At 44.3% G+C, this 13,575-nt stretch overlaps 1 protein-coding gene across 6 annotated transcripts in view; it reads right to left on the reverse strand.

Moving 5' to 3' along the window:
• The window catches only part of HSF2BP (heat shock transcription factor 2 binding protein), a 79,335-nt gene that overhangs the window by 56,112 nt on the left and 9,648 nt on the right, over positions 1–13,575 (reverse strand). For 5 of the 6 annotated variants that reach the window (XM_065942442.1, XM_065942441.1, XM_065942444.1 and 2 more), the window contains 2 exons: positions 7,995–8,098; positions 1,553–1,702 (listed from right to left, as the gene is read on the reverse strand). In XM_065942442.1, the coding sequence (XP_065798514.1) occupies positions 1,553–1,702; positions 7,995–8,098 (254 nt within the window). The remainder of the gene's footprint in view (positions 1–1,552; positions 1,703–7,994; positions 8,099–13,575) is intronic. The other variant, XM_065942445.1, reaches the window with a different exon arrangement.

The raw sequence follows: 13,575 nt of genomic DNA on the forward strand, positions 1-13,575 counted from the left end.
CTTCCTGACCCAGCGATCAAATCCAGGTCTCCTGCATGGAAGCCCATTTAAGTCTTCATTCCCCAGAAAAAAAGTTTCCAAGTTCACAGAGCCTTGAAAACACTTCCTTGGGGGAAGGAGGAGGAGGAGGCAGAGTTCTAAGAAACAGTCTGAAAACAAGAGCCTGTACAATGGCACAAGGGAACTACATGAGGTCAGATAGATATCCTTACTGAACTGTGGAGATATTACACACCTCCAAAAATTAGCTGAAGAACACTAAGTTGTACACTGACAATAAATGAATTTTATACCTAAGTTATACCTAAAGAAAGCTCAATAAACTTTAAAATACACTTAGTCCCTCCACCGTTTCTATCTCTACAAGTGATGAGTAAGTACTACACTGGCCCTCCCAACAACCATCCACCCTGGGTGTTTATTTCCATTCAGGACCACACGATCCCCCAGAGTCAGAGCACAGTCTTCCTGGGCTATCATCTATCATCCTCTTGGTTGAGGAGGCCATCCTGTCACCAGTCCTGCCTTCAACCACACAGCTCTCTCACTTCCCATTCCCCATTCTATCACTTGGCGGGGATCGGGGAGGGGCGGTTCCAATGTTGTTTTCCTGGCCAGTCTCCACATTCACAGCCTCACCCTCCCTCTATCCTCATTCACTGTCAGGTTAAGCTGCCCAAATTCTCTTGTCACTTTTTCATTCAAAAAGCCTTAAGGAATCCTGTCCCAGAGGCCTTAAGGAATCTGTCCCAGACTGCTCCATCAACACACTAACCCCTACCCTGTGTCAGGAGACACACACTGTCCCTGCGTCTCACTCCAGGCCTGAGTACCCTTCTCTCCTCCCGAGCCACCCTCCTCACTTCCTGTTACTGCTGCTGTGTCAGTGAATCAAGGATCATTTCAAAGCTCTCCTCCTCTGTGAAGTTCCTTGACATGTGTGTGCACGTGCTATTAACATCTATCTTATATATACATATATGATAAATAACATAACAGCTTCCCTGGTGGTGCAATGGTAAAGAATCTGCCTGCCAATGCAAGAGACGCAGGTTCGATCCCTGGGTCGGGAAGATCCCCTGGAGAAGGAAATGACAACCCACGCCAGTATTCTTGCCTGGGAAATCCCATGGACAAGGGAGCCTGGTGGGCTACAGTCCAAGGTACTGCAAAAGAGTTGGACACGACTCAGCAACTAAACAACAACAACAAAATAATATATAACATTCAGGCAATAAACTATTATATTACCCCTGGAAATAAGGTATGTAAAAGCACTTTACAGTCTGCGACATGCACACAGATGTTAAGTAACAATCCTGAAGTAGAGCTGCCTCCACCACACCATGCAGACTCTGGGGCAGAAGGGCGCTCACCCCTTCATCTGACACCCCGGGTCCAGGTTACCGCGGGCCCTGCACAGCTGGGATTCCACAACTACCTGGCGCGCAAAACAAGCGGGTCTAGTCTGCGGGCGCCCCAACAGAGGCACGGCGCCTTCTGCGTGACAGCAGCACGACTCCCGTGCCCAGCCGCCCCGCGGCGTGCTCACCCCTCCCAGGATGGCCTTGACCACCTCCTCGCTGCTGGAGACGCCCCACAGGATGGTGCAGGCCGCGGCGCCCATCTCCGTGCAGTACTCAGCCTGCTGCAGAAGCTGCTGCTTTGCCTCGTTCAGCTGCTGTTGGAGAGCCAGCTTTTCCTGGAACCAAAACAGGGTGAGATCAGAGACACCGACAGCTGCGGCCTCAGGGCACCTCTACTGCGTTCCCCCTCTTGAAGACATTCTTAAAGAGATAAAATGAACACGGGATATAGTAAACAGCTGGCCAATGAAAACAAGCCCAGGGTGGGGCGCAACCCATATTCTTTTAAGGGCAGGGGCAAAAAGAACACTCTAAGAACATGCCCCTGAATTGGAGTTTATAGATACTGCCAAAGACATGAATTCAACTTCTTCTAAGTAGGATGGAAATGCGGCATCTCAGGTCCCAGTGAATATACCCAGGACAGCACCGACTAGGACACCTGAAGAAAGTAACAAGCCAACACAGAAGTTCTCTCATAGAGAAGTATTTCTAAGGTAAAAACACCAGGAGACACAGTCAAGACCAGGTAGGAAAGATGGGAACAGAAGGAGAGGAGTGAGGAGGAAGGGCCTCCTGGGCGTGCCCTGATCCAGCAAGCTAAGCCCAGAGTCACAGGAAGATGAAACCCAGAATTCTCAGTCTCCCACAGCCCCCAAAGGAACAGTCAGCCAGGGTTCTTACCAAGGCAGCCGTCCCCCTGACATTGCCTCTGTCCACACAAGCATTCCTAAAGGTTCACCTTCAGGAGAATCTTGGCTGATGTGGGCCTTCCTGCCCTCCCCAACCATCAAAGCCAGTGTCACTCTTCCATGTTTCCTGAGGTTTCCTGACTCAATAAGTGTTAGTCACTCAGTTATGTCCAACTCTTTGAGACCCCATGGACTGTAGCCCGCCAGGCTCCTCTGTCCTAGGATTCTCCAGGCAAGAATGCTGGAGTGGGTTGCCATGCCCTCTTCCAGGGTATCTTCCCAACCCAGGGATCGAATCCAGGTCTCCCACACTGCAAGAGGATTCCCTACCATCTGAGCTACCACACAGTCATATTTACTTGAGAAGAATGTTCCCTGAGCCTAGGACACTTGCTAAAACTGCTTTATGTGATTTATTAACTCTGGGTCTTTAATATCTGCCTTCAACAGGACAGAAGCCTGGTTCCTAAATGTGCACTTCAGCCACTCAAGCTGTGGTGACATAGGCAAACACTGATTCACAGCCTTTCCTTCAGAATTCTAGCTTTTCTCACAACTGAAGCAGGATGCACTGTGATTAGTCTGGTTATCTTGGCTCTTCTGTAAGATCAACAAGAACTGTTGGGAATGACCATCAGAACTGTCTTCTGTGGTCACATCTGGCGGTTGCAGGCAGATATGCCCTGACACAGGGCTGTACAAACTGTACAATGATATCAAGAACTAAAAGAAAACAATCCCATTCACAATAACACTCACCTTTCATCTAGAATATATCAAGAACACTCTACCTTTTAATTAATTTATTTTTAATTGAAGGATAGTTGCTTTACAACATTGTGTCGGTTTCTGCCAGACACCAGCATGAATCAGCCATAGGTATCCATATGCCCCTTCCTCCTGAACCTCCTTCTCACCCCCCACTCTACCCCACCCCTCTAGGTTGTCAGAGAGCACCAGGCTGAGCTCCCTGAGACATACAGCAAATTCCCACTGGCTAGCTACTTTACAAGTAGTGATGGATATGTTTCCACGCTACTCTCTCCATTTGTCCCACCCTCTCCTTCCCCAACTGTGTCCGAAAGTCTGTTCTCTATGTCTGGATCTCCACTGCTGCCCTGAAAATAGGCTCATCAGTATCATCTTTCTAGATTCCATATATATGTGTTAATATACAATATTTGTCTTTCTCTTTCTGAATTACTTCTCTGTGTATAATAGGCTCTATGTTCCTCCACCTCTTTAGGACTGACTCAAATGTGTTCTTTTTTATAGCTGAGCAATATTCCATTATATATATGTACCATAATTTCTGTATCCATTCATCTGTCGATAGACATCTAGATCACTTCCATGTCCTAACTACTGCAAATAGTGCTGCAATGAACACTGGGGTACATGTGCTTTTTTCAATTATGGTTTCTTCAGGGTATATGACCAGTAGTGGAATTGTTGGCTCATACGGTAGTTTTATTCCTATTTTTTTAAGGAATCTCCATACTGCTCTCCATAATGGCTGTATCAGTTTACATTCCCACCAAAAATCCAAGAGGGTTCCCTTTTCTCCATACCCTCTCTCCAGCATTTATTGTTTGTAGATTTTTTGATGATGGCCATTCTGATCAGTGTGAGGTGATATCTCATTGTAGTTTTAATGTGCATTTCTCTAATAATGAACAATGTTGAGATGAAAACACATCTTATCCTGTGCTTATTAGCCATCTGGATATCTTCTCTGGATAAATCTTTTTAGGTCTTCTGCCCAATTTTTGATTGGGTTGTTTGTTTCTCTGGTATTGAGCTCCATGAGCTGCTTATATATTTTAGAGATTAATCTTGTCAGTTGTTTCACTTGCTATTATTTTCTCCCATTCTGAGGGTTGTCTTTTCATCTTGTTTATAGTTTCCTTTGCCATGCAAAAACTTTAAGTTTAATTAGGTCCCATTTGTTTATTTCTGTTTTTATTTCCACTATTCTAGGAGGTGGGTCATAGAGGATCTTAGTATATATCCAGAACTCTTTAAATTTAACAGTTTAAAAAAAATCCAACTAGAAAATGGGCAAAAGACACAAACAGATATTGTATAGGGGAGAATATATAGACAACAAATAAGCACATGAAATGATGTTCAGCATTATTAGCCCACAGGGAAATGCAAATTAAAAATTACAACACATCTATCAGAACAGCTAGAATAAAAAAGTGAGAACACCAAATGATAATCAGGATGTGGAGGAAGTGAATCACTCAGTACTCCTGGTGATGATATGAAACGGTATGACCACTCTGGAAAACAACTGGGTAATTTCCTACAAAATTGAACATGCACCTACCATGCAACCCAGTAATTGCACTCTTGGGCATTTAGCCCAGAGAAATGGAAACATATATTCACACAAAAACCTACATACAGATGTTCATAATACCTTTATTCACAATACCAAAAAAAAAAAGGAAATAACCCAAATGTCCTTAAATGGGAGAATATTTAAACTGTGATATTGGTGAGGTTCATTTCTGATTTTAACTGAATTATATTATCAGTTAATTCTTCTTTAAAAATTTTCCTGAAATAATATACAATGTTTGCAACAACTTCCCATTTATTATCAGAAAAGTAATGACTCTTTCCTAACAGGTTAAAAACTAAATATAGATAACCAAAACTATATTTCATGACTGCAGCCATGAAAGACGCTTGCTCCTTAGAAGAAAAGCCATGACAAGCCTAGACAGCGTATTACAAAGCAGAGATATTACTTTGCCTACAAAGATCCATATAGTCAAAGCTATGGTTTTTCCAGCAGTCATATATGGGTGTGAGAGTTGGACAATAAAAGGCTGAGCATTGAAGAATTGATGCCTTCGAACTGAGGTGTTGGAGAAGACTCTTGAGAGTCCCTTGGACTGCAAGGAGATCTAATCAGTCAATCCTAAAGGAAGTCAGCCCTGAATATTCATTGGAAGAACCAATGCTAAGGTTGAAACTCTAATACTTTGGTCACCTGATGCAAAGAACTGACTCACTGGAAAAGACCCTGATGCTGGGAAAGATTGCAGGCAGGAGGAGAAGGGGACAACAGAGGATAGGATGGTTGGATGGCATCACCGACTCAATGTCCATAAGTTTGAGCAAGCTCTGGGAGTTGGTGGACAGGAAAGCCTGGCATGCTACAGTCCATGGGTCACAAAGAGTCAGACATGACTGAGCTACTGAACAGCAACAATAAACCAAAACTAGCAGTCTGAATTTAAGTTGGTTTACTATGAAAGATGCCACCCTAAGAAAACACACCGAAAATGAAGCCATAAGTAAGCCACAAACACGCAGCTCCTTGGAGGGAACACGGGGACTCTGTCCATTGTCTGTGACCGGTCCACACACACTCGGGGAAGCACAGTCAGGTACTAAAATCTCAGCCAGCAGAGACATGGTGGGAAGCCACAGCTGGCTTTATAACAACAGCACAAACCTTCCAAGTCATTCAGAGAGATATCCCCCAGCAATTTACTGGCTGTTTCTTCTCTCAAGTTCAAAGGCTGCCACTGCCAGAACTCTCTCAGCCCGCCTCCTAGATCACATCAATGCCCATCGAGGCTCCTCCACTGACCCCACTGAGGCAACAACTCAACAGGGTGTATAAGCCAAGCTTTGCTGGTCCCTGGAACTAAGCTCTGGGGGTCAGCGCACATCTTTAGAATTCTGAGTCCACACTCTGACTTCTGGTCTTTCCTTACATGCTGGTTTGAGTGACGTCTGCATTCTCCCCATGACTTTCCCCCAGACTGAAGTCTTACCAGCAATGCTCTAATTCAGGATCCTGTCCTGCATTCTTTCCTGGTTCCTCAACTCTAAAATAAGCCTGCAGAGTCTAGCTGCACGATCTGTTCAGCCCTGGGCAGAAAAGGCAGCGGCCAGCTCCCTACAGCAGGAAGAGACAAGCCCTATCACAGCACACTCGTAGAGCCTCCCACCCTTGTTAAACAGGAGGGACTATTAAACAGGAAACTTAACTGGAAATAGTTTAACCTAAAATATGCCCACATTTTAACTAAGGTCAAAGTGTCTGGGTAGAACCATGCTGTGACCTGACACTACTTCACTGCAGCCATTTGTCCTTTATTTTGGCACTTTCCCAGGGTGGCTTATTTTTAGCATAACATCTAAAATGACATCAAAACATGTATTTTTTCCTATGTTTATCAATTTAAGAAATAAGATATCTAAGATTCTGCCCAATTTAAGCTTCAGCCTTAGCAAAGATGTCCCGGCATTTTAAGGAGTACTGAACCAGTGGATTGCATTGTTCACATTTATCCAAATCCTGCAGGTCAACTTCTTTTAGACAATGAAACTTTTAGGTCCAGACAAATTAATCATGCATCCATCTTAGTCTATCATGATCTAAATCGAGTATGACTGAGCTACAAAGTCAGCTTTCGATAAGTGACACACAACCTAACAGTTTTGAGACTGAAACCCTTTCCCTGGTCTTCCCTACTTACTTGATATTAAAGTCTATCAGTCTGGAAGGACGTCATTACTGAGCAGTCAAGGAGAAATACTACCAGGGCTTCCAGTTCTTTGACGAAACTTTAGACACACAGTCCTATGGCCAAGCGTCTGCAATCTCACATTGTTGGAGCACTCGCAGTAACCCTGGGAGTTGCAGCTTTCTGTAAGCTTGCTTTGGCTGAACCACAAAAGGAGGCATATGCAGAAATTTCTACAGATATTCCATAAAAGATTGCAGCAACGAGGAAGGCTGCTATCTTTCAGAGTGCAATGTGATTCTGGAATGTAAGGAATGTCTCTGGGTTGAGTTCCATGCAAGTTTGTCACTTACCTGTATTCCTGAACTATGAAATTATGAATATCTGGGCTAAGGAACAGTTTTTCTTGATAAATAAACAATTAAGCACTGTGGGGAAAAAATGAACTCTATACAAAATCCACCAGCCTGGGGAACCCTCCACTTTAGCCACAGACACTCAGAACTCGTCCACACAAGGAGGAGGTGTGAGGCGGAGCTGAGCACACAGGCGGTGGGACCTAGCCAGGCTCCCACCATCTCTCCAGGCTCACAGCACCTGCTGACCCAGCAGTGCTGCAGAAACCTGTAAGCGCACGGACAGTCGCGACACCTCCCAGCACACAGGTAACACAGGTAACAGCACGTCCTCGATGGCGTCACCAGTTTCTACCATACTGTTCAAAAATAAAAGTACAATCAAGCGCCAAACTTCAGCAGAAGTGGCCAAACAGCTCTAGCTTTACAGAAGAGGAAATAACTCATTCCATGAAAAGAAAATGTATAGTTTTTAAGAAATATTATTAGTCTTCCCAAATATTAAAATGAAATGCAACTGGTTATTTCCAAACTATCAGAAGTGACCTCCTAATTACAGATATTTCTATTTACATATCTAACTCTGATTACAAATCATTACATGCATGATTGTTTCCGGATTATTATATTATGAATTTTAATGACATGGATTGGTCTTTTAACACAGAAATTAACAGCAAGTGCCTATCGAAAGGCACCAAGTAGACAGCCTCCATGTTACATGGTTATCAAAACCAAATGATCAACTGTTTTCCAACCCATTCAGAATAAATACATTTAAAAATACAGTGCCTTGAGGCGTAAGGGCTAGACTGTGGCCACAGCATGGTTCGGGCGCTTCCCGTGGCCTGGTGAGCATCCTACCTTCTTCTCCCTCACGCTGTCTGCTTGCAAGGAATCCAGGCGGGCTCTGAAGTGTTCACAGTCCATCCTCAGTTGCTCTAACTCCTGCTCCTTCCTCTCCAGGTCTACAAGGGACACAAGAATACTCAGTATTTCAAGTCACTGACCTCTCCTGACCGTGCATTTTGCTTAATTTTCTTAGGAAAGCCTGATTGTTTAGGTAGGATTACTCACATAACCAGTGCTGGGATAACCAACATTCTAACGTCCTGCTTTTTAAGTTTTTGTCACCTTTTTGCCCATAGCAGAAAGCACCTTGGTTTCTGCTTTACATTTTTAAGACTTCATTTCACTACCAGACTTTTAGGAAAGTGTGTTGTTTAAAGGAGTGCGGGCAGGGCTGGGCAGCCTGACTGTCTCGTGGCACACACTCATATGTGCTCCATAAAAAGCAGAAGGCAGTTCAGCAAGGAGATGGTGCCAGTCGGGCTGATTCACACACTCAGAGGGCTGTCTCACCCGCTGGCAGACTGGCTCCATGACAACAGCTGCCGCTGTTGTCAATGGAGCAGTGAGGCAACAGCCACGGAAACGAGAACAGAAAAGGCCACAGCGAGAGACGGGGAGGAGGGCACGCTTCCTCGCCACCCTACTCGCCCAGATAATGAGTCCCATGGTCAACAAAAGTCCCAAAAGACATTCGTGTTCATGAATCTGAAATCAACCACATAATCAAGTTTAAATAAAAAATAGTATGCTACAGAAATTCTGACATTCAGAAAGCCAAGAAAAAAGGTAACTCAAAGTTTTAAGTGCCTCCGGTGAACAATCATTGATCTCTGTTCGCCAGGGCCCGGGGCTCAGGGTCGGGGGGCCTCGCTTCACTGACACACAGCACAGCATGCTGGTGGCATGCTCACTGACATCTGCACGTAGTCCTGGTCGTCAGTACGAGGCTGCATCTGGGGTAAACCTTTTGTGAATACTGGCTTTAAGTAAAGAAATTTAAATGGCTCATTAGTCTGCTAATTGGTTGCCTGTAAAAACACAGTCTATTATTAAAGCGTTAACCATTTAAAAAACAAAAAAGTTTTAAGTGCCTTGATCCCAAAGACTAAGATATCACGTTTCAAAGCTAACATAGACCAAAACCTGGGTGGACATGTGCTCAGAGCTACTGGTGTAACTTCACTGAAGTAGGAACACTTTGGGACATTGGTTCTCAGACTTTACAGCACATCAGAATTCCTTGGGAGTGGAAATCGCTCAGTTGTGTCTGACTCTTTGCGACCCCATGGACTGTAGCCCACCAGGCTCCCCTGTCTATGGAATTCTCCAAGTAAGAATACTGGAGTGGGTTGCCATTTCCAATCACAGAGTCACGGGGTCACAGAGTCAGATACAACTGAGCAACTGACACTTTCATCACATTGTCCGGAGATCCTTTGCCAGAGCAGGAGATTAAAACCTAAAGCTAGATATTCAGTTAATGATTGTGAAGTGGTGGGCAAAGTTTTTCTTAAAATAAGTTTCTTAGAAACGGGTGAACAGCATGGGACCCCTTCTTCTCCTTCACAGTTCTCTGTTCTGCCTTTTAAGGATGTATCACGCACAACATGACTTGCACTGGAAATCTTTATTTTGTCCCACTAGTCCTTGCCACCCAAGAAATCAACTATACTGATCAAGTGCTATGCTTTGAAAACTACATATCTGCATTTTGTAACAATGTTAAACGAAAACATAGATAATTATGAATGAAATGTGAACTGCAAATGGTCGCAGACAAAAAAAAAAATGAAAAAAAATAAGATAAAATCATTAATGGCATAAAACTTTTTCTTTGCAGTTAACTTTTAATGTTTTCTTCTATTACTAAACCGTATATTCCTCAAACACGGTAAAGAAGATAGGAAATCACACTCCTACAAGTCTTACGTGTAAAACTATAGAGGAATTAACACCACTCAGAAGACTCTTTATAATAATGTCATAATCTCTCACTCTACAAACTGCTAATGACTTTTCTGTACGTTAACACAACAAAAGGATGCGGTTAAACCGTCCCATTCGACCCCACAGTATTCAAAAGCTGTGTCAGGGCTGCCACCCACCCACTCCCAGCTCTCAGGAGGAGGCCGCCACCTGGTGGCCAGACTGGAGCACTGCCACCACCTCCTGACAAAACTCACTTGTGCAGCTTGGCCCCTAGAGCATGCATCCTAAAGTGCATCCTCCTGTGTGCTGGTAATCCACATACTTAGAACATGTGCGACATGCCTAGGACACGGCACCTGGTGGCACTTTATAAATATCTGTCACGTAAACGAACTTCACTTCTTTATATAGTCTTCTGATAATCCTTGAATAGAGAAAAAGCTTAGCTCTTTTATGCCTCATTCTCTACAGTTTTTTTTTAAATCAGAGACAGAAATAATACACTAATACATACAGTGGATTATATGGTCTTCCCTGGTGGCTCAGTGGTAAAGAATTTGCCTGCCAATGCAGGAGACGAGGGTTCAAACCCTGGGTCAGGAAGATCCACTGGAGAAGGAAGTGGCAACCCACTCCAGCATTCTTGCCTGGGAAACCCCATGGACAGAGGAGCCTGGCAGGCTACAGTCCATGGGGTCACAAAGAGTTAGAAGGACTTAGAGATGAAACAATGTACATAATGGTCAAGACATTATCTTACCCAGTTTCAGTATTAGAGCACGAAAGAGGCTGCCACCCAGCTTAGATTGAATTTCAATTGCAAAGCTTCAGCATTCAAAATGAAGGAAGAAAAATCTGTTAACCTTTAACTGAGTAAAAGGATGGCCAAGACAACTGACATACAGAAACAATCTCACAGGCCATTTCAACATCTATTTATATTCAGAAACTCAGAATTCTTCTTTGATGGCTTTAATAACATGAGAATGACTATCAACTTATTCACAGGAAGGATACAGAGAGGCTACAGTCCATGGGGTCGCAAAGAGTCAGACATCATTCCGTCTCATAGTAACAGTTCATCCTTACCATGAGCCAAGATCTGGATGATGTATTAGTTCCCTAGACCTACCCTAACAAAGCCCATAGACTGGGTGGCTTAGACCAGAAATTCATCCTCACGTTGTTCTGGAGGCTGCAACTCAGAATTGAGGTGTCAGCAGAGACACACTTGCTCTGAAACCTGTGGAGAAAGGATCCTTCCCCGCCTCTCCCACCTACTGGTGGCCCAGGCGTCCCTGGGTTGTGGCAGCGGAATCCCACCCGCCTCCCCTTTGCCTGGCCTCCTCATCTCTTCACATCACCTTCCCTCCGTGTACTCCAGCTTCAGTGTCCAGTTTTCCTCTCTAATAAGGACACCAGTCACACTGGACTAGGACTTTATTCTAAAGACTTCATTTTAACCTAATCAGCCTGTCAAAATATTTAAGTTGAAAAAGTGAAAAAAATGAGAATATTCTAGGTCTCATTAAAAAAAAACCCTCAGTTAAAGAGTTTAAATGCATTTCTAGCCAAACAACACTTTAATTGGCTATCCAATTTTTTAAACAAACCAAAAGGAGTAGGGGAGGAGAGTTGGAACAAGAATATGGAAGCAGCATTTTTTTCTTCCTGTGCTGCCAAAAATCTGCTGCTTTTTCTAACGTAAAGGCCACTGGAGCACTGTTTCCTAAGAAGAACACATGACTAATACAAATCTCTCCTGGGCTGGTGCCGCCACTGTACTTGGCACTATCTTTTCGCATCTCCACGCAGAAGCTCCTCAGTCTACCTGTGAATTACCAAGGAACAGGATCTGACTTTATCCTGTGTGTATCCCCAGGTCACCTAGCAGAGCTTAACAAATACCCAGCATACAATGAATACCTACCTGATTGAATATCAACTTAATTCTGTCACAAAAAAGCTAGGATCAATCTTGTTGAACTCAAATGAATTCTGATAAAGTGTTTGCCTAAGCAAAGAGTTAGGGACTTTTGCTTTTCATTTATTAGCATAAAGTATGTTAATAACTGGGTAGTCAGGAGTGATCTGAAAGCAGAGAGGAACTAAAGAGCCTCTTGATGAAGGTGAAAGAGGAGAGTAAAAAAAAGCCAGCTTAAAACTCAACATTCAAAAAAACTAAGACCATGGCATCCAGTCCCATCACTTCATGGCAAATAGATGGAGGAAAAGTGGAAACAGTGACAGATTTTATTTTCTTGGGCTCCGAAATCACTGCAGACAGTAATTGCAGCCATGAAATTAAAAGATGCTTGCTCCTTGGAAGAAAAGCTATGACAAACCTAGACAGCATATTAAAAAGCAGAGACATCATTTTGCCAGCAAAAGTCTGTATAGTCAAAGCTATGATTTCTCCAATAGTCACATACAGACGTGACAATTGGACCATAAATAAGGCTGATCACTGAAGAACTAATGCTTTCAAATTGTGGTGCTAGAGAAGACTCTTGAGAGTCCCTTGGACTGTAAGAAGATCACACCAGTCAACCCTAAAGGAAATCAACCCTGAATATTCATTGGAAGGACTGATGCAGAGGCTCCAATACTTTGGCCACCTGATGAGAAGAGCTGATTCATTGGAAGAGACCCTGATGCTGGGGAAGACTGAGGGCAGGAGGAGAAGGGGGGCAACAGAGGATGAGATGGTTGGATGGCATCACCAACTCAATGAACAAGAATCTGAGCAGCTCTGGGAGATAGTGGAGGACAAGGGAGCCTAGCATGCTGCCATCGATGGGGTTGCACAGTCAGACACACTGAGCAACTGAACAACAAGTCTCTACTGCTTCCACCTTAGCTAGCTGTCTGCTCCTCAGTCCATAAGCCCCTAACTTAAGTCAATTTTCTCCTTTGCCATCCCGTGTATTCTGGACAGTCCCCACGTGCCCTTCAGATCTCTCCAACCTGCTATGGCCCAACAGGTAAGAGGCTTGAAGTCAATGTCCATAGCAGCCAGCCTCCCTTGCTTATGGATTCCTGCTGAATTTGGAAAGTAGGCCTCCCCCAGGAAATAGAACAGGAGGCAGATTGGGACATCTGCTTCCCCACCACATGGCCCCTGCCAGGTTCAAGCAGCTGAGGCTCTGGCCATGCCGAGCACCCACCGTCCTGCCAGCCTGCCCACTCTCTGGGAGGCCACAGAGCCTCCACTCCTCCAGGTCCTGGGCCTTTGCTTCCCAACTGCTGGTGCCCCAAATTGGCCACCTTGGTTTGTCCTCACAATACTCTGTTTATGTCTTCTGTTTCTTGCAAGGACTTGGACTTGATACATTCTGCTAATACTACATCTGGACCACAATAAAGGAAAGTGTTAGTCACTCAGTAGTGTCCAACGCTTTACGACCCCGTGGACTGTAGCTCACCAGGTTCCTCTGTCTATGGGATTCTCCAGGCAAGAATACTGGAGTATGTTGCCATTCCCTTCTCCAGAGGATCTTCCCAACCCAGGGATTGAACCTGGGACTCCCACATTGCAGGCAGATTCTTTACCATCTGAGCCATCAGGGAAGCTAATAATAAACTTCTGGTCAAATTAAATCTCTTTTTGGGGCAATTTCCCTAGTGGTCCAGTGGGTAAGAGTCTGCCGTCCAATGCCACAGA

The sequence above is a fragment of the Muntiacus reevesi genome, chromosome 8 (assembly GCF_963930625.1).
Source record: "Muntiacus reevesi chromosome 8, mMunRee1.1, whole genome shotgun sequence".
Lineage (NCBI taxonomy): Eukaryota > Metazoa > Chordata > Mammalia > Artiodactyla > Cervidae > Muntiacus > Muntiacus reevesi.